Raw genomic sequence first — 25181 nt, 5'->3', positions numbered from 1 at the left:
TAATATTTATTTTACTAAAATTGGTTGCAACATGCATTAATCAGAATACTTGCAAATTTGCAATACTTTCTCATGTGACAAAGTGGTATATAAAATTAGGGTCAAGTTTTGATACCAAACTGTTCAAGAGAAACTTTGATAAATGAAAGAAAGTAAAAAAATGAAGATACATCAAATGAGTAATAATAATTTAAAAACCAAATTTTGAGACATTCCACAAGGAGAGGTCAATATCTTATGTACCGGTACTTCAGTAATCCTGACCTGTTCATCAATTATATGGTAAACAAAATAGCTATGGTAGTTACAGACTTAGATTAGAAAAAAAACTGGTTGATTACAATTGTAAGAATCTTTTACATAATTATAGGACTAACTGCAATGGAAAGATTAGAAGCCCAGAACGGAGGAGATAAAACAAAGCAGAAAAGTCCTCCTAAGTGGATATCTGAGGCTATGTGGCAGCAATGTCAACACTTAGAGGCTACATTACCTGACATGGATAAACTTTGCCGTAGTATTATGTCTAATAGTACACAGTGGAATACTTTTTACAAGTTGGAAAATACTTATAATTTGATGACTGAACCATTTAAAAATCCGAAAGGTAAGTAAACGAAAACTTATTCCTCTGGTATCAACAACTGTTATTATTTGAAATAAAAGTCAGCTTATTGGACTTTTCCAAGAGTCTTATTGACAGAAACAAATCCTGACTGCCATATTTCTTATTATCCATGCCACTCTACATGTATTATGTTTATTTGATCCAGAGATAAAATTTCTTTTAAAGGACAGAAACAGTCTTATTGCACTAGTAACAATATTTACCTAAACTACCATTTATATGTGGTAACCCAATTATCTATTTTATAACTTTTTTTATTGTGTAGGTGAAGTGACAGAACATGGTATTGTGTTCCCATGGGAACAACTGACTGGTTTCCAAAGACTGTTAATAATCAAGGTTCTAAGGCCAGGACAGTTAGTGGAATCAGCTCAGAAGTTTGTTGAGGATCAGATGAGCAGCAGTTATCTGTCCACTGGATCATTTGATCTGAAAGAAATATATGATGAGTCATCGTCAAAAACTCCACTGATCTTTATACTTTCACCAGGTTTGTTTTCAATCATAGCATATGTAGATTGTAGTATTTTAAATTTCTTCTAATTTTGTAAATTGTGGAATGATTTTGTCAGTTGATAAAGTAAAGAAAAGTTGCTTCCATTTTACTGGTAAAAATTTGAGTTGCAGAAATAATTCATGAAAAGACAGATTTTTTGTCTGTGAAAGGGTTAGATGCGAGTTTCATGTTTATAAGCACATTTACATTTCACTAGTCATTACATTCTTGTAAAATGAATACTAGACTTAGTTTCTTATTATTATTTGACTGTTTTATTTTAACTACAGAGGGTAAGTAATTAGTTAAGGTTATACAAGCATGGAATTGTATTTTATGACATTTTAATGTTCTTTAGTTAATTTTCAGTTATAATTTTGAGAATTTCCTTTAAAAACAATTGGTATCATTCAATAAAGCAGCAGTTCTTTTGGTGTTTACAACTGCATCTTCATTCTTTGAATAAGCAAGAAACAATAACCTTTTTTCGTATAACCGACTTTGATTTCACTTCTTAACATACTTTAGCTTGACCTATGGGTATGGTATGGGCTTTGCTCATTGTTGAAGGCCATACGGTGACCTATAGTTGTTAATGTTTGTGTCATTTTGGTCTTTTGTGGATAGTTGTCTCATTGGCAATCACACCACATCATCTTTTTTATACTACACAGGTACTTTTGCATTGGTACTACATCTCTACAAAAAATCTGTAGTACTGGAAATCTACTTTTAATATTCAGTCCTATTTTGTTACTTTAAAATTATTGTAATATTTAGGTACCTGTTTTTACAGTACTTGATTTGTACTTGAAATTTTTAAGTATTACAGATTTTTTGTTGCATGGTAACATTTTCAGCATTTTGAAAGTTTGTCTTCTTCAAATCTCATAAAGTTATGATGTTCAAACATTGCTTACTGGTCTTCAGGAAACAATGATAGTCCCTTGGAAGGGGGCACTAAATGTCTGACGGTAAGAGAGAGCCATATCTCTTTCACATTAAAGACACCCTTGTAGATTTCGAAAAAAAGAGCAGGCTAATAATGCTACAAGGCAGCACTCCCACCTGCAAAGTGGAAAGGGATTAATATAAGTTGCCAATCCACTTTTGAATAAATATGTTTAAACTAATTCATGACAAATACTCACCAACCATCATTACTGTAAGCTAGTTATGTATCGTATGATGTCAGTCAGTTACGTCATTGCAGCCTTATATTTTATACTTCTCTGATTGATATTGAATGAGTTTTATAAATAGTATTTTTCTTAGATACTAAGCTGCCTACACTATCACACTTAGAAAAGGAAGCATACTGTATTATCTCAATTTCAACACCTTTTGTGTGGGTATAAATCAAATTAGAAATCATATTGAGTTTCAGATATAATGGCATATATATATATATATATGGAATCTGTTTCTCTAATGATTTTCTAACATTATGCAGGCAGACTTATTCCTTCTTTTCAAATGATCTGCAAAAAGATATGTTCTTTCTATGTGACGTTGTCAGGCATGGTCGCCTTTTATTCATGCATCACAATAGGAAATTCAGAGGAAAGCAAGAAAATTCGACGTCACAATAGGATTTTAACCAATGAAGTACTGAGATCAAATAAACCACACGTTGATTAAGTTTTTTTTATACAATGGGTGCAGAAAGGGATAAATTGACGAAGAATTAGAGAAATATATATATATATATACTAAAAATTAAATTCTGTGTCCACACTAGTAGAAATATAAATAAAATTAAATTTTGAAATGCTCTTTAAGTTTTTTGATTCTCTACATTTTTCTCTACAATCGTCACCAATTCACTGAAGAAATGAGAATTAATAAAGAAAATATGTATATACAAAAGTACAAACCAAGCCTAAACAGATAAGACGTTACTTTTGTAAGGGTTACTTCCTTTAATGCATTGTTACAGACTTATTATTGTGACGTTATATTATCGTTAGTTACATTCATCCATGATTATCACAAAGATGTGAAACCGGTTGGAGAAAAATGTAGAGAATTAAAGGACTTTTAGAGCATTTCGAAATTTAATTTTAAGTACGTCTGAGCCAGTGACAACTCTACAACAGACGTATCCATCGGATCGCCATCAATGATGGTGATACATGGCTGTGTACATAATGTATATACAACTCCCAAAAATGTTAGACCTGTAAATTTGCTTTCGCAAATTTTTTGTTCTTCCCTCGCCGGGATTCGAACCCATGCTACTGCGATATTGTGACACCGAATCGCCTGCACTGTAGCTGTCCTGCTAGACCACACGACCACCTAATTTGTAGGATCCTTTACTATAGATAATTTAGCTGATCTGTAAAAATAACATCTCCATGCCTTATATTTTACTGTAGTATGCCGCTAGATTAAAACTGACTTGGAAAGTTAACACATGGCCAGTGAAAGCTTCATTTTTGTAAAGCCCAGGTGGTCGTGTGGTCTAGCGGGACGGCTACAGTGCAGAGGATTTGGTGTCACAATATCGCAGTAGCATGGGTTCGAATCCCGGCGAGGGAAGAACAAAAAATTTGCGAAAGCAAATTTACAGGTCTAACATTGTTGGATTGATGTTTAGAGGAGTTGTATATATATATATATATTCATAAAATGAAATAGTAAAATAAGTTAAAAAGTTAACAGTTCCATTCAATCGATTTCATCCTTCCATTGGGACTCTTCAGGATAACTGATATGGCGTCATTATGGGCGACGTCGTTAAGGAGGATTGTGACGTACCGTCATTGAATGGAACTGTTAACTTTTTAACTTATTTTACTATTTTATTTTATGAATATATACATCTGCACATGTGAAATTTATTGTTTACGCCTATATATATATATATATTTACTTATTTATTTATATTTAACTTATTATTTTACAAATATATACAACTCCTGTAAACATCAACCCAACAATGTATATATATTTATACAAATATAAATTGAAAACAACCTTAAAACCTATGATGGCGTTGGATAAAACACATATATATGTTACAGTGAATTTGTATAATCAGGGATTATGTAGAATCCCTAAAATGTTCAGGGATTATTTATAATCACTGGTTAGTTTAGGGATTATATATAATCACTTAAATTTTCAGGGATTATGTATAATCACTAGAAAAAATGTCAGGGATTATACAGAATAACTGAAATGATACTAAACTATATACATATTGAAATATAATAAAAGTTAACAGTATTATATCAAACTAATAACCTTAATATTGTAAAATGTTAGGCATAATATATTTATATGAAAGACACAAAAATATTGAAATGTTAAACACAATTTAATTAAATGATAAGCACAATATTTTTAAATGATCAGCAAAATATATATTGAATAATTGATGTTTTGTTTTTAATACTGACTTTATCAATATTAATATCAAGCGCACCCTTTTTGATACAGACTGTATCAGTATTAATAATATCAAGCCAGCCCACAAGGGCGGGTTGGTGAAGTAAGTATGAAAATATTAAATGGTATACTGATTATTCTTTTTATCGTATTGTTTTAGCAATTGTTTTTAGGTTGAGAATATGAATTAAAATGAAATTGTCATTAAAACTATTTTTATGCGTACAATTGTGTTGATAAATATAAATTTCATGCACAATATTTAAAAAATAAACATTTTATTTACAAACTAGATTTGGATGGCATCAACTATTACACATTTGCCCTGCTTTTCTACAGGTATATCTACCAAATTCATATTTGTTTTTACCACAATGTCAACATTTAAAAAACCTTGTCCTCCATATCGAATCATATTTTACGGCACGTCTCAGAGAAATCGAGTTTTCAGCACAAATATCTGTAGGTAACAATGAAGGGAAATCAGCAACCTCAAACTGATTTTGTGTATAAAAGATCCGAGCAGGAGTCCATACTACATGTACATGTATTTGGCAAGGCGATATCCTTCTTCAATCTTTGTGACTAATGAACATTTTTTTTTTTATCTCCCTTTCCTCAAACCACTAGTAGAATTGGTTTGAGATTTATGATGCATTTTGTTTTTCCTCTGCAATTTTCATTAACTTTTGAGCATACGTTTCTTCAACCCAAGCAACAACATCTGTGCCTGTGCCTGTGCCTGTGCCTGTGCCGAGCTTATTTGTTAGTAACATAATGAGGTTCAACACTTGAATAAAATATAAATTGAAAAAGTCATCACTTAAGATTCACATAGTAGATAAGGAATGAAAACTGTTTACTTAAACTTTCAAGGAATAAGAAGAAAAAAATGATAATTTGTCTGCGTTAATTTGTTTCATCATCTTTGGAATTTTTAATTACATGTATTGATAATCCCTGAAATCATATTAGGGAATTTGTACAATACTAATTAAAATTATCAGTGATTATGTAAAATGATTTTAGTTATTCTACATAATCCCTGAAAATCAGTGATTCTTCATAATCCCTGAAAAATCAGTGATTCTACATAATCCCTGAAAAATCAGTGATTCTACATAATCCCTGAAAAATCAGTGATTCTACATAATCCCTGATTATACAAATTCATTGTAACATATATATTGACAGATTGTTGGTTTATAAAAAATCAGGTTTTTTTTCGAAAGTGCATAAAACGAAGTACATGTATTATATCCATATTGATAAAAGAATAGATTTAAAGTTCAGTGATAGCTTTTGTATTTTTTATGCCACTAATTTATTGATATTTTCTTTTTAAGGTACTGATCCTGCCAGTCAATTAATCAGATTTGCCAAAGAAGAGAGAGGTAGTACTGTACATTTAGATATGATATCTCTTGGTCGAGGTCAAGGTCCTAAGGCTGAAGAACTGATTAATAAGGCCAAGATACTGAAAGGAAGATGGGTGTTCTTACAGAATTGTCATCTAGCTTCATCATGGATGCCAAGGCTCCAGGCTATTGTAGAAAAGTAGGTATTCAATAAGTGACTACACCAATCTTTGAAAGATATATAACAAGAAGTCTTATCATACTGAGAATATCAATGGGAGCACACTTTTGATATTATCCATCAATTTAGTAAATGGTGATTTGACATTGGCAGCCTCTTGCCATGTAAAGTCCCTAATCAAATGGCAAAATCAAAAGCTCAAACACTTCAAATGAATGGATAACAACTGTCATATTCCTGACTTGGTACAGGCATTTTCTTATGTAGAAAATAGTGGATTAAACTTGGTTTTATAGCTAGCTAAACCTCCCACTTGTATGACAGTTGCATAAAATTTAATTATATTGACAACAATGTGTGAACAAAACAAACAGACACAATAGTAAAATTGCCCAAAAATGGAATATCTATATCATAACTTTTTTAACTGTCTCTGATACAAATAATACCAAAGGAAAATGTGTAGACCAAGTACAAATTTCAAGTTACATTGTCAGATATTAAAAAAAAAATGTTTTATGACTTTTTAGAGCATAGCTATTATAGGGTTTAATTTATGTATGATGGTCTATTTTTAGATTCAATGCCTCTACAGAAGAAGTAGATAAACAGTTTAGACTATGGTTAAGTTCTAATCCAGATCCTTGTTTCCCTATATCTATACTACAAACTGGCATGAAGGTAATTTTGATTTTGAAGAGTAGACTAGAAAAGAAGGAGTTTTGACTGTATTGCTTTATTTTGGAATGTCCATTACAAAAATGGTATAGAAAACTGGTCTTAGAATTGATCCATAAAGAATGGATAAATGTACAGTAGTCAATTAAATATAATTGTGTTTGCACTATGAATGATATTGTTTTCTTTGTAAGAGCAATATGTTTATGTTGCACAAATAAGGTACATGTTAAATGGAAGCACTTTATAAGTACAGTTTTGTTTAACATCATAACAAATGTATATGATATTTATTTAAGATGACAGTAGAGCCACCTCAGGGTCTAAAAGCCAACATGTTGAGGGCTTTTGGTGGGTCTGGTACTGGTGTTGTTACAGAGAAGATGTATGAAGATGTAGGACCAGGACCAGCCTGGCCCAAACTTCTCTTTGGTCTATGTCTATTTAACAGTGTCATACATGAAAGAAGAAAGTATGGCCGACTTGGATGGAATATTGTCTATGGATTTAATGATTCTGATTTAGAGGTATTGTAAAAATTATTTGAACATTTCATGAAAACTAGATTCATAGATTTGGGAAACAATTCTTCTTCCGGTAATCTTAGTTACTGCAAGGAAAAGAATTTTAAGTTTTTGGTACATATCTTTAAATTTGATTTGAACATTTATTTTTTTTCTCCTTTGACATGTTCCTATATTAAGCACCTTTAACAATAGATTACCAAACTGGTCTACCAAATACATTTAAAATCAGACCTGAATAAGAACATAAAGCATTGTATTACCGTTTCCTCACAAGGCATATATTGATTGCAGAATTTAAATTTTGAAATCAAACATAGGATGCATAAAACAAGAACTTCAAGCACTGCATAGTAATTTTATTGCAAGTCTTATAATTGATTGCAGAAATATTAAGGACATGTTTATTTTTATTCAGGTGTCAATGCTGCAGTTATCTAACTTGTTAACAGAACATCCTAATGTTCCATGGAAAGCCTTGACCTACCTAACAGGGGAGGTAACCTATGGTGGTCGTGTCACAGATGAATGGGATAGAAGATGTTTACATGCTCTACTGGGAAGATTCTTCTGTCCTAGTGCTCTGTCTGATGATTATAGTTATTCGCCTGATGGGGTAAGTTTTATTATACCCCCTGAGACCTGGTTTTGGGTGGCATTGTGGCTATTTAGTACCCACCCTGTATGTCTGTCTGATCTTGTGGTTATGAAGTACAACAGCTCCTAATAGTATTTATAGATGTTCATTAAGCTTTAAACTTTAACTTCAATGAGATATGTTTGTTTGACAGTAAATTTTCTCTGGGCACTCCTGCTTTTTCCAGCAATACAAACTGGCTGCCACACAACAGCCTAAATATGGTGATTAAAGTGGCATTAAACACCAAAAATGAAATAAATATTTCTTTCCTGAATGGGTACATTGAAATGATAGTTAGAAACATAGAAATAAAGTGATATAATTCAACAATGTTCTGTTTTTTCTGTCAAAGTGCTCTTTTTAGTTCTCATGATTGTGGTAGTTGAATGTTGTTGTAATTTAGTTACTTGCAGTTGTAAAACACAGGTAAATGATGGGAAGAGTTTTCTGCCCATGTACTCTATTGTATTCTACAGATTTTGTAAGTTGGAATGTGACTTACAGGGAGGGTTCACCTGGAATGTAACTACAACTTTGCAGTTTACATCATTTTATCTAACCAGTTGGTTCATTGGCAATTAATCTTTAGTAACTTTAATTAATGGCATAGTGAATTAAAATCAGTCAATTAGATGTACAGGTGCTTGGTAGGCCTTGCCCCAAATTGTTAGTTCTTAAGTTAAACTTTTATGCCCTATTTATGTGCATTATTTTTTCTGGTCTGTGTGTCCATCTGTCCATTCGTTTGTCCGTTTGTTCGTCTGTCCCCCTTCATGTTAAAGATTTGGTCAAGGTAGTTTTTGATGAGGTTGAAGTCCGATTAACTCAACCTTAGTGCACATGTTCTCTATGGTATGTTCTTTCTAATTTTATTGCCAAAATTAGATATTTTCCCCTATTTCCATGGTCCACTGAACATAGAAAATGATAGTACAGATGGGGCATATGTGTAATAGGGACACATTCTTGTTTTGTTTAAACTTGCTTCACTCTTATTGAACTCAAGACCTAGGTTAATTTTAACAAAGAACCATAAATGTCTCTAAGTGTTTTACATTGTGTATTTTATGAAATTTATACCAAAAGGTTGTAGGTTACACATACTTATGTCCATACACTGTATTTTGAGTTATTGTAAATATTGACAACATTTTGATTAGGTACCAGAAGAGGTAAGAGTAATACACTGGATCAAAATCTTTGCTTATGCTCTTTGTATGTTGTGACACTGTTTATTAATCTAGGGTATCAGTAAAAAAAAATAATTTGAAAACTTGAAAAAGTAAAATTTGAATTTGCTTATGGTGAAATTTTCAGTTTAGTGTTTAAAGTCAGAACTACAGTCCTATTTATTGGGGTCTTATTCATTTGGTCCTATTAATTTTGAAACCAAGTCTACAACAGACTTTTCTTATTTTGAGGATCTTGAAATTTTCATTTAGACCATACATATGTAAGAATTTGTAATTTGGGAGAGGTTTAATATATTATTATTGCACAAATATTTTTTAACTTTTGAACAGTGTCTCAACATGCTTGAGATTATACATTATGCTTGTTACAAACTTAATTTATAGAAATCTTGTGCATGACATTTTTCTTTCAGTATACACAGGATTAAGACAGAAGCTAGACAAAATATTAAATAGGTTGTAGTTACAAAACAATATTTATTCTTAGAGAATTGCATGTTACTTCTGAAACAGGAAATAGTTTGGAACTAGCCTTAGCTTATCTTTAAAAGATTTCTTTTGTTTGAAACAGATATTATAAGAAATTTTGAAAAGAGCCAATGTGTCTTCGGCTTTCTCATATGCTTGAGTGGAGTTTAAGGATATATTTATTGCCACATAATATGATTGTTGATTTTTGTTCTTATCTGTCTTGATAACATAAAATATAAACTTAAATAATTTCCTCAGACACCCTTTGACTGTTGTAGCAACAGTTTAGTGATCATTTTAAACCTAGAGTTCATATGCTACAATTAGTGATTACTATTCCCCTTAAATTTAGTCTCCATATTGTGATCAATACCCTCTTTAAATTCAGAGTTTCCAAATTTTGATCAATATGGCTATTAAATTCAGAATCTACAAATTATGATCAATACTGCCCCTTAAATTCAGAGTCTTCAAATTGTTATTACTCTTCCCCTTAAATTCACAGCAGCTGATTCACAGGGTTCAAATTGTGATCAATACTGCCCTTAGATTAAGAGTCTACAAATATTGATCAATACCACCCTTAAATTCAGTCTTCAAATTGTGATAACTCTTTCCCTTAAATTCAGAGTCTACAAATTGTGATTACTCTTCCCCTTAAATTCAGAGTCTTCAAATTGTGATTACTCTTCCCCTTAAATTCAGAGTCTACAAATTGTGATTACTCTTCCCCTTAAATTCAGAGTCTACAAATTGTGATTACTCTTCCCCTTAAATTCAGAGTCTACAAATTGTGATTACTCTTCCAGTTAAATTCAGAATCTACAAATTATGATCAATACTGCCCCTTAAATTCAGAGGCCAAAGCTGGTCTACAAGACAGAGGTTACAACTTGTTTATCACTACTGGCCTCCAGTGCAAATGTTTCTTACTTTTTTTACTATAATGGTATTATACAGAGATCATTTTGAATCCTGATTTTGTCATTAACAAACAAAAAAGTCAATAGGGAAACAGTACAGATTGAGATATCACATTAAACCGTATATAATCTTGGTTTTGGTGTATTATCATATTATTTATACTTAAATTAATAAGGTAAAAAAATAGTGTGATATTTATAATACTATTTTATATTGGCCTTGGACAAATATTATTGGCATTTTAAAATTTGAATGTACTTGTACATTTCTAAACATGTCTTTATTTTATTTAAATTAAAAAAAAATAGTCCTTTAACGTTTACACAAGATTTATTTTGACAGTTTCAGAAAGTATTAATTTAGCATCATTTTTTAGTTGACACTTTACACAAACCCTTTTATTTCATCACTCGATATTTCGTTTCTACACTTTGCAACAATATATACTTCAACATTTTATTATTTTCTATTGTCTGAAGGGAGATAACTGCATGATGCTCATGGTAGTAAAAGGTTCATAATGCAATGGAGAACAAGAATGCTTCGTGCATAGTAAAACATTGTATGAAGCTCAGGCATTTTTCTGCTTAATGAATGCTATGATTTATTTTTACAAACACAAAGTTTATTTTTACCCACATATGCAATTGCAATAACATTTTTGAAAAAAAGTGAGGAAAAGGGACACTCTGTCCATTCTCTTAAAATAACTAAACCTGACTATGAGGTAAGTTGGATTGTACAGTTATATCTAAAAATGAAAATACTCTTAGGTTATTGTTCAATTTTCATTTTAAATTCTGCAGAAATTAACTTCATGTTATTTTACAGATTTATCGGCCATTGAAGACGAACTGTGCATTCCCTCAGATTGTTACATACTTAGAGACATTACCTAGCTATGATTCCCCAGAAGTGTTTGGTATGACAGAGAATGCAGAGAGAGCCTGTCGAATCTTACAGGCAGATGATATGATAGAAACAATTGTCAGTGTTCAGCCAAGGCTGTCTCTAGATATTATGGGGTAATTATATTTTTACAATAATTTGCAAACAAAGACTTGCTAAGTCTGTCTCTAGTTTTTATGCAAATTGCTTATAAACTTATAACACAAGTCGTTTCCCTTGCCATAGTAGACTAGACTGGTTCTTATCTTAACACAGTGGGCTGCTGTCCATGCAAATAGTAATAAGTTAAAGTGATATATAGGTGTTTTAACCCTATTTTTATGAAACTTACTACTACAATGTTACCGTATATCAAATCTTTTTGGTTCAAAAGATCAAATTTGATTTAAAATTACACACATATTAGTTTGCTCTATCTGCTGAATCTAAAGGAGGACAAACTAAAAAATAGATCTCTAGTTTCAGCATCAACAAAAAAAAAAATTGGCAAAATGTACTGTTATAATGACAGTTTCATCCAAATTGTACCAATCTTTTTGAGTATGAAGTATATTTTATCTTTTATGCAGTCTCACAGTTCCAAAATAAGGATTGAAGAAAATGATTGTCTAACCAGACAAGCTTTCTATATTGGGATATGAACAAGATATACAAAATCTTTGTTTTTTTCTAAAAACATATTTTTTTCTTTTTAGGAGTGATAAGAGTAATGACCAGATAGTACTGGAGATTTCTGAGAACATAATGAAGGAATTACCTGAGTCCATTGAAGCATTTATTTGTGATGAAGATGCTAATCCAATGATTCACCAGAACGTTCCCAGACCAACACTCAAAAATATCTTGTTTAAAGAAATACCAGAAATGAAGGACAAGGATAAAGCAAAGAGTATGTATAATATATTTCAAGGAAATAAAACTAACGGTACCAATTTTCTTGCACCAGATGTGCATTTCGACAATACATGTCTCTTCAGTGATGCTTGTGGCCAAAATATTTGAAATCCAAAGCTTATATAAAAGATGAAGAGCTATAATCCAAAGGGTACAAAAAGTATAGCCAAATCCGTGAAAGGAGTCAGAGCTTTGCATGAGGGAGATACATTCCTTAATTTATAATAATTTCTAATATTTTGTAACAGCAAATTTTAATAACATAAACAATCCGTATTTTCTGGGCTGGTTGCAAAATTTCCTCAATCAATCCCAATAGACCAATTTCAAGTTCTTTTATGAATGAGTTATATAAAAATGAGAAGATATGATTGGCATTGATACATGTACAACTATCCACCAAAATTCATATGGAATGGATGTAAACATTTATAGGCATCCAAAGAGCCTCTAACAATGAGAAAAACTCATACCCTATAGTCAACTATAAAAGGCCCAACATAAAAAATGTGAAATACTTCAATTGAGATAATGTAAGGCCTAATTTATAACGAAACAATTTCCAAAAAAAAAAGCAAATATAACAGACGTGCACCAATATTAACCACTGAACTAGACACTGGTTTGTTTTTAATTAGAATTCTTAATTCCTTTTCTAACTATGACGAGTCATCTATTTTTGTATTTTCAGTTGTACAGGACTGTATAGAATCTGTGGTAGGAAATTCAGCATTGTTGACAGTACTCCGGCAGGAAGTGGATAGATTTAATAATTTGTTATCACTCATACATACATCATTAAAGGAACTTCTGAAAGCAGTCAGAGGGGAGATAATCATGTCTGATGCATTAGAAGAGGCCTACAGTGCTTTCTTGGCACAGAGAGTTCCTCAGAGATGGAAGGTAAATAAGAAGAAAATTAGTTGCTTTTGTGGGGGTCTTCAATTGAAAGAAAATTAATTTATCATGAAACATATTTAGTACTGGTAAAACAATTCCTGAGAAAGCAAAAAAAGATTGTATAATTCTTATGTTAAAACCTGGTGTCAGTCACTTTGGCTATTAATGTAATGATCCTTTCTAGTCTCCGATAAATATGTGGTACGAGTGCCAATGAGACAACTCTCCATCCAAGTCACAATTTGTAAAAGTAAACCATTATAGGCATCAAGTACAGTCTTCAACACAGAGTCTTGGCTCACACCAAACAAAAAGCTATGAAGGGCCCCAAAAATGACTAGTGTAAAACACTTCAAAGGGAAAAACCAACGGTCTAATCTATATAAAAGACGAGGAAATGAGAAACACGTTTGAACCACAACAACTACTGAAAATAAGGTTCCTGACTTAAGACAGGTTCCAGTCTCAGTTCTAATTACAAACCTGCACTAAAACGTGTTTTCAATTAGAGTTATGGTTTAGTACATTTTCACATGTTTATTTTTAGAATGCTGCCTATGAATCGTGTAAACCCCTTGGCTCCTGGATTTATGATCTGAAACTAAGAGTAGATTTCTTTGCCATGTGGGCAGAATTGATTATTACCAATACAGAGAAGTTAATCAAACAAGCAGTATCTACAAAAGGTGCCCCAGAAGTAGAGGGAGAAGATTTAATGAGGAATTTACCAAGAGCTTTCTGGTTGTCAGGGTTCTTCTTCCCTCAAGGTAAAAACTATACTCTAATAAACCACCACAAAAACTGACTCCTATTTTGCATAATTCTATCTCCAGTTTTTTGAGAGGTTACCTTATGATTTTTGCAAAAAAAGTCCCTTTTTGGTTTGTTGTTAAATGATTTATGTTGTGAAGCTAAAATATTACAAGAAAATGTATATTTCTGTCAAGTGTGGTCAAAAGTGAAGTTGGTCTTCGGTACACAAATCTGTGTTAGACGTTGAGGCAGTGGTCTGAATTAAGTAGAATTTCTATGACTCCAAGTATAAAGAGAAAAACATGTTGTTGATAGACAAGTAAAACTAGACCCATTAGAGTGATATATTGTTTATTTAGTGTACTCTATAAGAGAGAGAGACTGTTCTTTTCATTATAAAAGTAACTAGAAATAATCATCATATTAAATCCTAATTGTTTGTTGTGGCATTTTTTTGTTGGTCTTTCATAAGCCACTTTCATTTTCTTTGTCTACATCATTTTGACCAGTTTTTTTATTGGTAGAGGAAGCTTAAGACCAAAAGAGAGAGACTACATACTTTGGTATTAAAACTACCAAACCCTGTGAAAAGCAATTTATTGTGTTGAATATTTTTTTTGTTCTATAAATGAAATGCTCTTTATTGGTGTATTTTACAGGGTTCTTAACTGGAGTTTTACAGAACCATGCCAGGAAGGTTGGAATATCTGTTGACTCTTTAGTCTTCAACTTTGAAGTACTGACTGCTAAGACTGACACTGAAGACAGTCTGGGTGACCTAAAGCAGAAATTGTCCATTAGAGAAGTAGCTTTCACTGTAAGTTGTTCATGCTTTACCATTTACTATAATTATAAAAAAGAAGATGTGGTATGATAGAGACAACTCTATTAAATAAGAGACCAAATGACACAGAAATTAACAACAAAGATATAAATTATGTATGCTGACTTCAGAAAAGTAGCCTTTTCTGTAAGTCAACTACACTGCCCATCATTTAATGAATTATATTTACATAATCCATAAGTAATAATATAAGTTTTACTACCTTATATGATATCTACAGACACATTGTTTATCAGAGATGAAGCTTTTACTGCAATTTACAGTTTATCAGAACTATAGCTTTTACTGAAAGAGGTTTACCTTTGTCTATCAGAGATTTAGATTTTTGTAAGTTGCATTTCTAAAAAGTTACTGAAATGTGAGACCCTTGTTAAACACTCCTCTAGTAGTCTATAGAATTAAAAGATGATCATTTCTATCTCAAAAACATAAGTTACTTTACCAATGTTTATATGTTTTGTTTTCAGGGTAAACCACACACAGATGATGGTATTGTAATATTTGGACTGTATCTAGATGGAGCCAGATGGGATCCTAAAACAGAATGTTTACAAGATTCATTACCAGGATTTAGATTTGCACATTTACCTGAGATATTATTCCAACCAGTACAGGTGGGTGTAAAAATAAGATGTAACATATCAATGCAATATGCTTTATGAATTCGATACTTTAGTCATATTTGTAGTTTTCATTACCATTATAAAGTGGGTCTCATTGGGGTCTAAGCGTGACACGGGATTAGTGACAAGTGAAAGTCAAATTATTGTGTTGTGAAAACAGGAAATGAGGTCTAGCTGGACCAGGGAAATGACAAAAATCGGAGAATTGCTTACGTACATAATGTAAGTGGGATACAGGAATCTGACAAATCAATAAGTGGGATCCGGGATCAGAACCCCCCAATGAGACCCCCTAAAGAGAGACTTAATAACACTTCCACTGTTTCAAAGTGCATTGTATACCTGAGCTTTAGCATGATTAGGTGTCCACTGTCATAACAATGTCATTAAGCTCTTATTATATACATGTATTAACATTCTTTTTTCAAGCTAAAACTAAAATATAACTTACAGACTAAGACATTGGATTTCAAGTTGTAAAATAAATATAAAAATAAGAAGATGTGGTATGACTGCCAATGAGATGATTCTCCATAAGAGACCAAATGACATAGAAGTTAAAAACAATAGGTGAATGTACGAGCTTCAACAATAAGAAAAACCTTTACCACAGTGTAAGCTATAAAAGGCCCAAAATAACAGATGTTAAACAATTCAAACGAGGAAAATTTACAGCCTTTTATTTATGTACATCATATTGAATGAAAAATAAATGTAATATACAGCGACAAAAGAGATCCATTGAAATACAGGCTCCTAACTTGAGACAGGCACATATAGAATGTGGCAAAGTTGGACTAGTCTGAAGGCACCAACCCTCCTTTAATCAGAACAGTGGCCTAACAAACTATAAACTATAAAGTTGATTGTAACATTTTCTCAAAAAAGCTGTTGTACAGTTTAGGTTGACATTTATTTACTAGAACAAACTGTAAGCCGTACAGTATTTATTGAATATGATATTTTGTTTATTTTAGACAACAACGGCAATAGAGCCAGACGATGAAAAAGAAGAAAACAATGAAGAAAACTCTCATGTGTATGAATGTCCTCTATACAGAACTTCTGCCAGGGCAGGGACATTGTCTTCTACAGGGCATTCTACAAACTTTGTTACTGCTGTTACCCTACCCTCTGAACAGCCATCCAGATTTTGGGTAATGAGGGGTGTGGCTTTACTATGTCAGCTAGATGAATAAAAATTTACTGTGATGCTAACTAGACATATTAAAAATTACGGAAGCTTTGACTCTCTACTTGATAGTCAATTGTATTATGAAATGTAGCATTTCAAAAACACTACTGCTGAATATTTATAAGTGAATAAGATAAGATAAGATAAGATAAGATATTTTATTTTCCAATTATGGGCCCCAAAGGGCATAAACATTACAACATCAATAATTTTTTTCATAATACAATACAAACAATGAGATAAAAAAAAAAAAAGTTAAACGAGAACTATTTAAGTTCTTAAAGAATACGTAGATAAAGAATCTATAGTATGTTTTTTTTTAATACTAATGCATTTTATTGCAAGTGTGGTTGATATAGATAACAAACAAGTAGCCCAAAAAGAAAAAAAAGAAAAATAGATATCCACATATGTATAGTACACAAAAAGTTGGATCAATTAAATATATAATAATTAGCCAAAAAGAAAGTAGAAATTAAACATGTCCATGACTCATCCTGTGTCAGCAGCAAATAGGAAAGCATTATGGTTTCCTAAAGGCAGCTGACACCAGGGGGCGATACCTTATGGGCCATAGGCATGTAAAATGTGTGTAAATGTCTCTTTCCTACCTGTATCAAAAGCAAACAAGGAAGCATCATAGGTAACTTGAATGCAGTTGATACCAGGGGACGATGCCTCAGGGATATAAGAGAACATTTGAATAAATAATATATCTTAACAATTTTTTTTTTTTTTTTTAATCGGCTAGTATGTTGGTGATATTCAGATGAATATAATTTTCTATGTCCAATCAAATGTATATACACACATAGATCTCCTTTAACTAATCTTCACTAAGGAAGATGTTTGTATATAAAATTACATATTATTTTAAGTAACTCAACATTTTCTACACTAAATAACCAGATAATTTTGCTTTGACTGTTCATATGATTAAAATAAGAATTATATTGTGCAATACTAGCTAACATACAATTTCTATCATCCTCAAATTTGTTACAATCAAATAGAAAATGAGCCTCATCTTCGACAGTATTGGAAGAACATTTATTACATATTCTGTTAATTCGGGGAATACCCTGATATCTACCTAATTCTATTTGTAATCTATGAGAAGATACACGTAATTTAGTAAAACTTCTTCTAAGTTCAAAATTCTTGATCAATGTTAGATATTTTTCAAAACCAAAATTTGTTTTATATAAAAGGTAGGTTTTCAGTTTACTGTCTGAAAATTTATCTATTTGTTTTTTCCAACAGCTAATAAACAATATTGATAGCTTGGTTTGTATATATTTCTTAAATTTGTATAAGGATTCACAAAATGGAGCATTTATGGCATTTGTATAGTCAATACCAAGTATTTTAAAAACAACATTTATTGAACCGTACCATGATGTTATATTCATGTGATGTAGTGTCTTTGATTGTGTATATGCCTCTTTTAATAGAGGAAAATTATCACCTAAATTCTCTAATCTATACCAGTACAATAACATTCCTTTTATAATATTAAAATATATTGGAAATCTTCCAAGTTCAGATAACACTGCAGCATTTGTTGTTTTCTTGTGTACCCCAAGTATAAATTTACAAAATTTTATATGAAGTTTCTCACAGGGTAAACCTGAATATAATTTTTCAAAAGATATATCTTCCTTCTTACATTTAGAGGAAAGAGAATTAAACATCCCCCATATTTCGCTACCATATAATAAAATAGGTTTTACAGTGTGGTCAAAAACATGAATACTTGTTTTTACATCAGGATTAAGTGATAAAAGATCTTTCCTTAATTTGAAATGAGCTTTCAGGGATTTTTTGTATAGTTCATTTTGAGCATAACTGAATGAACCAGATGAGCTTAAATATAAACCTAGGTATTTGTATTTTGAAACACATTCCAGATTTATATTCTGAAATGTGAATATCTGTTTTACATGTCTGCCTGCCTTGTTGAAAATCAGCACCTTTGTCTTATTAGTATTCACATTGAGACACCAATCTTTGCAAAATTTATCAAGCATTCCCAGCTTTTCTCGTAGTCCTTCAGCTGATGTAGATAATAAAACAATATCATCAGCATACATTAAACAATGTAGATCTTTGTCATTGACATTAACTGGGTCTCTAGTATCTGACAAATATCTGGGCAAATCATTTATGAATATCTTGAATAAATTCGGACTGAGGTTGTCACCTTGTTTGACTCCAATATCTAATGGGAAAAAATCACTTACTTGATTTTGAATTTTGACACATGATTTGCTAATTTCATACATACTTTTAATAATGTTATAAAAATAAGACCCAGCCCCAATATCTAGTAATTTAATCTTGATCCCTGTATGTATAACAGTATCAAAAGCCTTCTGAAAATCAACAAAACAGGCAAACAGTCTACCTTCTTTTGAATTACAGTATTTGTTAATAAGACAGTTTAAAATAAACATATGATCTGCAGTTCTGGCTTTCCTTGTGAATCCAATTTGACTATCATGTATAATATTATGTTCCTGAAGAAATTTGTCCAGTCTTAGACTTAATATTCTATTAAAAAGCTTTCCAATTGCACTTGTTATTGTTATTCCTCTATAATTGTTAGGGTCACTTGTATCGTTGCTTTTAAAAATTGGTGTAATATAACCTTCAGCCCAAGATGTTGGGTATATACCTGAAGACAGACAAGTATTAAACATCTGTTGAAAACTTTTTAAAAGGAAAGTCTGTCCATTCTTTATCATATTATTACTAATGTTATCCAAGCCTGATGATTTATTGCATTTTAAGTGTGAAATGGCTTTGGATATTTCGGACTCAGTGATAACGGAGTCCAACTCGTTGAAACATTTTGAGTTTTCTAACTGTTTCAGTTTTTCACATAGCTCTGTATATCTACTTTGAAATTCACCTTTCAGTTGTGACAACTTTTGGAAATGTGATATCAAAGTTGATGGTTGTACTCCACATTTTTTTTTAGTTTCATTTTTTTCCTGTAGTTCATTAATTAAGTTCCAATACAGTTTTGGATTCTCTTCGTGCAAGGAGTCCAGCTGACTAATCAATGATTGTTTGTATTGTTTGTATTTATATTTCCTTAGTTTGGAGTATTCACGATTCAGTTTATAAAAGTGATTTTTGATAATTGGATCATATGGAAATCTTGAATAAATTTTTCCATAATTAAGCAAGTTAGTTCGAGCTTGTTGTAAACTTGCATCAAACCACTTTTTGTTTTTTTGTTTGTTTGTGTGTTTTTTTAAAGGTCGTTTAAGTGATAGATTTGCTGCTGATAAAAAGATGTTTGAAAGTTTTGATGATGCTTCATCTACTGATGTCTGAGTAAATTGAATTGTGCTGTTGTTGAATTCTAGTATGTAGTTTTGTAGTGTATCTGAAGAAAGTGTTTCTTGAAATTTTATTGCTGAACAGTCAGTCCAGATATAATTAGGTGTCATATTTTTCAACTGGATTGGAATATCATTTTCTCCAGGAACACAATATTTTGCAGATAATTCCCACTCAAGTTTACAATGACAATCAGATAATGTGGGAATAAATCTGGATACTTTAAAATACAGTACATTTTCAAGAATTTCTTCCGACACAGCAACATAATCAACCACACTTGCACCGTTGGGGGTATAGCAAGTAAAATTACCAAATGTATCACCAAGAACTCTGCCATTTAAAATTCTTATTTGTTTACTTATGCAAAAATCCAAAAATTCTTTGCCTCTTTGATCAATTTTTTGGTCTCGACTTTTTCTTGTCATAATGTTTTTGTCAGTAGGGTATGTATCAAAAATTGGAGTAAATTTTGAATCATCGTTTACTATAAAGTCATTTTCAGAGCCTATTCTGGCATTAAAATCTCCACATAACAAAATTTCACCCATTTTTTTATACTGAAAGATATCTTTTTCTATGCATTCAAAAATATCAGAAGAGAGTTCTTGGGTATATTTAGACGTAACAGGGGGGTTGTACAGTACACAAATAAATAGGTCACTTTTAAATCCAAAAAAGGATTTTTCTAATTTAATCCATTGATAATCTGGATTACTGTTAATCAATATTTTGACATGAGGTTTAACGTGACTTTTCTGTAGAATTGCTATACCCCCAAAATGACGGTTATTATTTGATAATTTTCTACATATTGGATGATAATGAAATTTACCAATATTGTGTATTTGGGAATTATATCCCACATGAGTTTCGACTAAAAAAACAATGTCGTAATTCTCTATATGTTTCAGAAAAAGGGGATCCTCTGCTTTATTCATGCCCTTTGAAAATAAGCCACCTATATTCCAATAACCAAATTTTACAGATGATTGGTTTGATTTTGGCATTTTGGTTGATACAATTAAATCTGGTATAAATAATAGAATAGATTTTCTATCTATAAAAAAAAAAATAATAAAAATTTGTCTCTAAATAAAAGGAAGAGACAACAAGGAAAATATTCAGAAATGTAAATATTTGAAATAAGTAGATTTATTTAGAGGATAGTTTTTACAATGGTTTTCTAAATACAAATAGTCTATGATATAATGACAGATAATTTCTTTTCTATGTATCCTCTTTTAACTGAATAACTATTAAACTGGTTTGGGTTGAATAACCTGATATCCTGGGTTAATTCAAGATCAAAAGTATGATTCAAATGTGAAAACTAAAAATAAAAATGAATGAAATAAAATAAAAAAGGCGAACTTTTATACCTAGCAGAGGTTACATATATATGACCATGTAATAGTGTGACTTCTTCACATAATGGCTGTTTCATTTGAAAAATCTATTCAAATGAGAATATGAATTTATCAGCCCAAAAAAAAAAAAAGAAGAAATATATAAAGTTGTACATGTATATATAAATTATATGTAAATGACTTTAAACATGTTAAAGGAAGTCAACATAATGATATGGTAATATGTATAATATTAAAAAGCAAGTTATTCATGATGACCTCTGCCACGTCCACGTCCACGTATATAATAAACATTATTTTTCTACAATTTTCTTTACATATTTTTACTATTGTAATAAAAACTGTCCCTTATTTTGTAGTTAAGAATTAGGAATTTATGTTTGATTTTGTACAGTTAAACTATTTTATTGGAGTTTATTTTTTTATTTTGTTAATGTATTTTTGTAGATTATGAATTTTATTTTTCTATGATTTATTTAATTTATTTGAATGAAGATTTTATTATTATACCCATCTGTGATATAAATGTAAATATAATTTTTTAGAGAAAAGTATGTAAATATTATGAAGACTCTTTATATAATTTATTTTTTATTGTATAAATATAGTGTTATATCACATCAACCAAATTATCAGTATTTTAAACCTAAGTTATAATTACACCCAGTGGCGTAGCCAGGGTTGAAATGTCCACAATAATGTGGATGTGTAACTTACGCCCAGCGGTGCAAGGTGACGTCCAAACTGAGAAAATCAGACTGTTTTTGCAGTCTGCTAAGCCAAGCAACTGGATTTCAATGAAACTTTCAGAAAATTGCTAAAATTAAGTGCCATGAGGCACCTCATATTTTTAATTTCTAATCTAATTGTTTAAGATTTGTCTTTACTAAGCTTTTAGACTTATCCATGTCTACCTGGTACAAAATGTATACAAATTGGTTATAGAGGGTATTTGTGATCACTGCTGATGGATTTTCTAGTTTCTGTTTCCACACTACTGTTGAACACTTACATCAACTTGTTTTTGATGTAAATTCTGCATTCAAGTCATTATATAACAGCAAAATTCTTTCATTATGCATATTTGATTTTATTTTCAAAACACATTCATTGTCATATTATCGATTCTTTGTTTTAAAGTTTGTTTTGTTCACATAACAAACTGTATTTATAATTTGTTGTGAAGAAATTGCTATGCAACTAATGTGATTTTAATTTTTTAATGCACTCCTGAAATATTTATAAAAGTCTAGTAACTTTTCTAAATAAAATATTTACATCTATGGTATTGATACTCCTGACTGCTAAGTGTTTTTAAAATGTTAAGAGTCAACCGTCCAATATTGATGTACTGTGAATCTATTTATAACTCAACTGTCCAATATTGATATACTGTGAATCTATTTATAACTCAACTGTCCAATATTGATGTACTGTGAATCTATTTATATCACAACCGTCCAGTACTGATGTACTGTGAATCTATTTATAACTCAACCGTCCAATATTGATTTATACTGCTGATGAGGTGCTGTGATAGTAAAAATAAAACGTTTCTTTCATATATACTTTGTTATCTATAGTAAATACCATATGAAAATATAATGTTGTATGAGTGCCAATGAGACAAATCTCCACCAGAGATCCAATTTTAAAGACGATAGGTTACTGTATGGCTTTTAACAATGAGCGATCTCAATACTCCATAGATCCGATAAGCTATAAAAGGCTTGAAATGCCAAATACAGCAAAAAAATGACAACAGATGAATAGCAGGCTCCTGACTTGAGCAGTCACATACAGAATGTGGCAGGGTTAAACATGTTTGAATATGTGCCTTTACCTTACCTGGGACAGTGATGGGTATTTTTTCTGCAGGAGAATTTTTATGCCCCCACCTACAATAGTAGAGGGGTATTATAAAATACTGGTCCGTGTGTCTGTTCGTTCGTTCTTTTGTCTGTCTGTCTGTCCCGCTTCAGGTTATAGATTGTGGGCAAGGTAGTTTTGATGAAGTTGAAGTCCAATCAACTTTAAACTTAGTACACATGTTCCCTATATATTATGAATATATCATCTTTCTAATTTTAATGCCAAATAAGAGTTTTTACCCCAATTTCATGGAAATAGAAAATGATAGTTGGAGTAGCGTATCCTTATTCTGGGGACACTTTTTTGTTTGCATTGTTATTTTAATTGTTGCTGAGCTTTAAAGATCATTGTCAAGCCTTACCCACTTGATGTAGTAATTTTTCCCTTGCACCATGGTAAATTGTATCAGGCTTATGGAAACAAAAAGACATATCATGATTGATAATAATAAAATTATCCATCAGAGGCCAAAGGTATAGATGCCAACTCATTTTCAAGTTCATTGTTCAATGTAAAGTTTCTGTGCTTTGGTCAGGTTTTCTTAAACTATATCTATGCATGGTGTATTGAATGATTGTAATGTTTTTATGCCTGTCTGGCAGGTATCATGTGACCTTGCCTGCATTTTCATGGTTCATTTATCAATGAAAAGTTGTTTGGTGGTTAATATTGTTTCTTATATGATCTTATATTAGATACATTATTTGACACATGAACTATATTTGTTCCATGTAATGAGTGTACATGTCTGTCTAGCAGCCAACTCATTTTCAAGTTCATTGTTCAATGTAAAGTTTCTGTGTTTTTGGTCAGGTTTTCTTAAACTCTATCTATGCATGGTGTATTGAATGATTGTAATGTTTTTATGCCTGTCTGGCAGGTATCATGTGACCTTGCCTGCATTTTCATGGTTCATTTATCAATGAAAAGTTGTTTGGTGGTTAATATTGTTTCTTATATAATCTAATATTAGATACATTATTTGACACATGAACTATATTTGTTCCATGTAATGAGTGTACATGTCTGTCTAGCAGCCAACTCATTTTCAAGTTCATTGTTCAATGTAAAGTTTCTGTATTTTTGGTCAGGTTTTCTTAAACTATATCTATGCATGGTGTATTGAATGATTGTAATGTTTTTATGCCTGTCTGGCAGGTATCATGTGACCTTGCCTGCATTTTCATGGTTCATTTATCAATGAAAAGTTGTTTGGTGGTTAATATTGTTTCTTATATGATCTTATATTAGATACATTATTTGACACATGAACTATATTTGTTCCATGTAATGAGTGTACATGTCTGTCTAGCAGCCAACTCATTTTCAAGTTCATTGTTCAATGTAAAGTTTCTGTGTTTTGGTCAGGTTTTCTTAAACTATATCTATGCATGGTGTATTGAATGATTGAAATGTTTTTATGCTTGTCTGGCAGGTATCATGTGACCTTTCCTGCATTTTCATGGTTCATTTATCAATGAAAAGTTGTTTGGTGGTTAATATTGTTTCTTATATGATCTTATATTAGATACATTATTTGACACATGAACTATATTTGTTCCATGTAATGAGTGTACATGTCTGTCTAGCAGCCAACTCATTTTCAAGTTCATTGTTCAATGTAAAGTTTCTGTATTTTTGGTCAGGTTTTCTTAAACTATATCTATGCATGGTGTATTGAATGATTGTAATGTTTTTATGCCTGTCTGGCAGGTATCATGTGACCTTGCCTGCATTTTCATGGTTCATTTATCAATGAAAAGTTGTTTGGTGGTTAATATTGTTTCTTATATGATCTTATATTAGATACATTATTTGACACATGAACTATATTTGTTCCATGTAATGAGTGTACATGTCTGTCTAGCAGCCAACTCATTTTCAAGTTCATTGTTCAATGTAAAGTTTCTGTGTTTTGGTCAGGTTTTCTTAAACTATATCTATGCATGGTGTATTGAATGATTGAAATGTTTTTATGCTT

At 31.2% G+C, this 25181-nt stretch overlaps 1 protein-coding gene across 1 annotated transcript in view; it reads left to right on the top strand.

Annotated features, from left to right (window-relative positions):
• Positions 1–16734, top strand: part of LOC134711379 (dynein axonemal heavy chain 6-like) — a 127064-nt gene extending 110330 nt beyond the window's left edge. The window contains exons 73-85 of the mRNA XM_063571938.1: positions 371–607; positions 894–1118; positions 5867–6077; positions 6638–6740; positions 7037–7264; positions 7680–7877; positions 11321–11514; positions 12094–12287; positions 12984–13195; positions 13740–13959; positions 14605–14762; positions 15257–15403; positions 16390–16734. Of these exons, the coding sequence (XP_063428008.1) occupies positions 371–607; positions 894–1118; positions 5867–6077; positions 6638–6740; positions 7037–7264; positions 7680–7877; positions 11321–11514; positions 12094–12287; positions 12984–13195; positions 13740–13959; positions 14605–14762; positions 15257–15403; positions 16390–16611 (2549 nt within the window). The 3' untranslated portion in view covers positions 16612–16734. The remainder of the gene's footprint in view (positions 1–370; positions 608–893; positions 1119–5866; positions 6078–6637; positions 6741–7036; positions 7265–7679; positions 7878–11320; positions 11515–12093; positions 12288–12983; positions 13196–13739; positions 13960–14604; positions 14763–15256; positions 15404–16389) is intronic.
• Positions 16735–25181: the final 8447 nt, after the last annotated feature.

The sequence above is a fragment of the Mytilus trossulus genome, chromosome 3 (assembly GCF_036588685.1).
Source record: "Mytilus trossulus isolate FHL-02 chromosome 3, PNRI_Mtr1.1.1.hap1, whole genome shotgun sequence".
Classification (NCBI taxonomy): domain Eukaryota; kingdom Metazoa; phylum Mollusca; class Bivalvia; order Mytilida; family Mytilidae; genus Mytilus; species Mytilus trossulus.
Note: the sequence above shows the minus strand (reverse complement) of the source record. Positions and strands in the feature narration are given on the sequence as shown.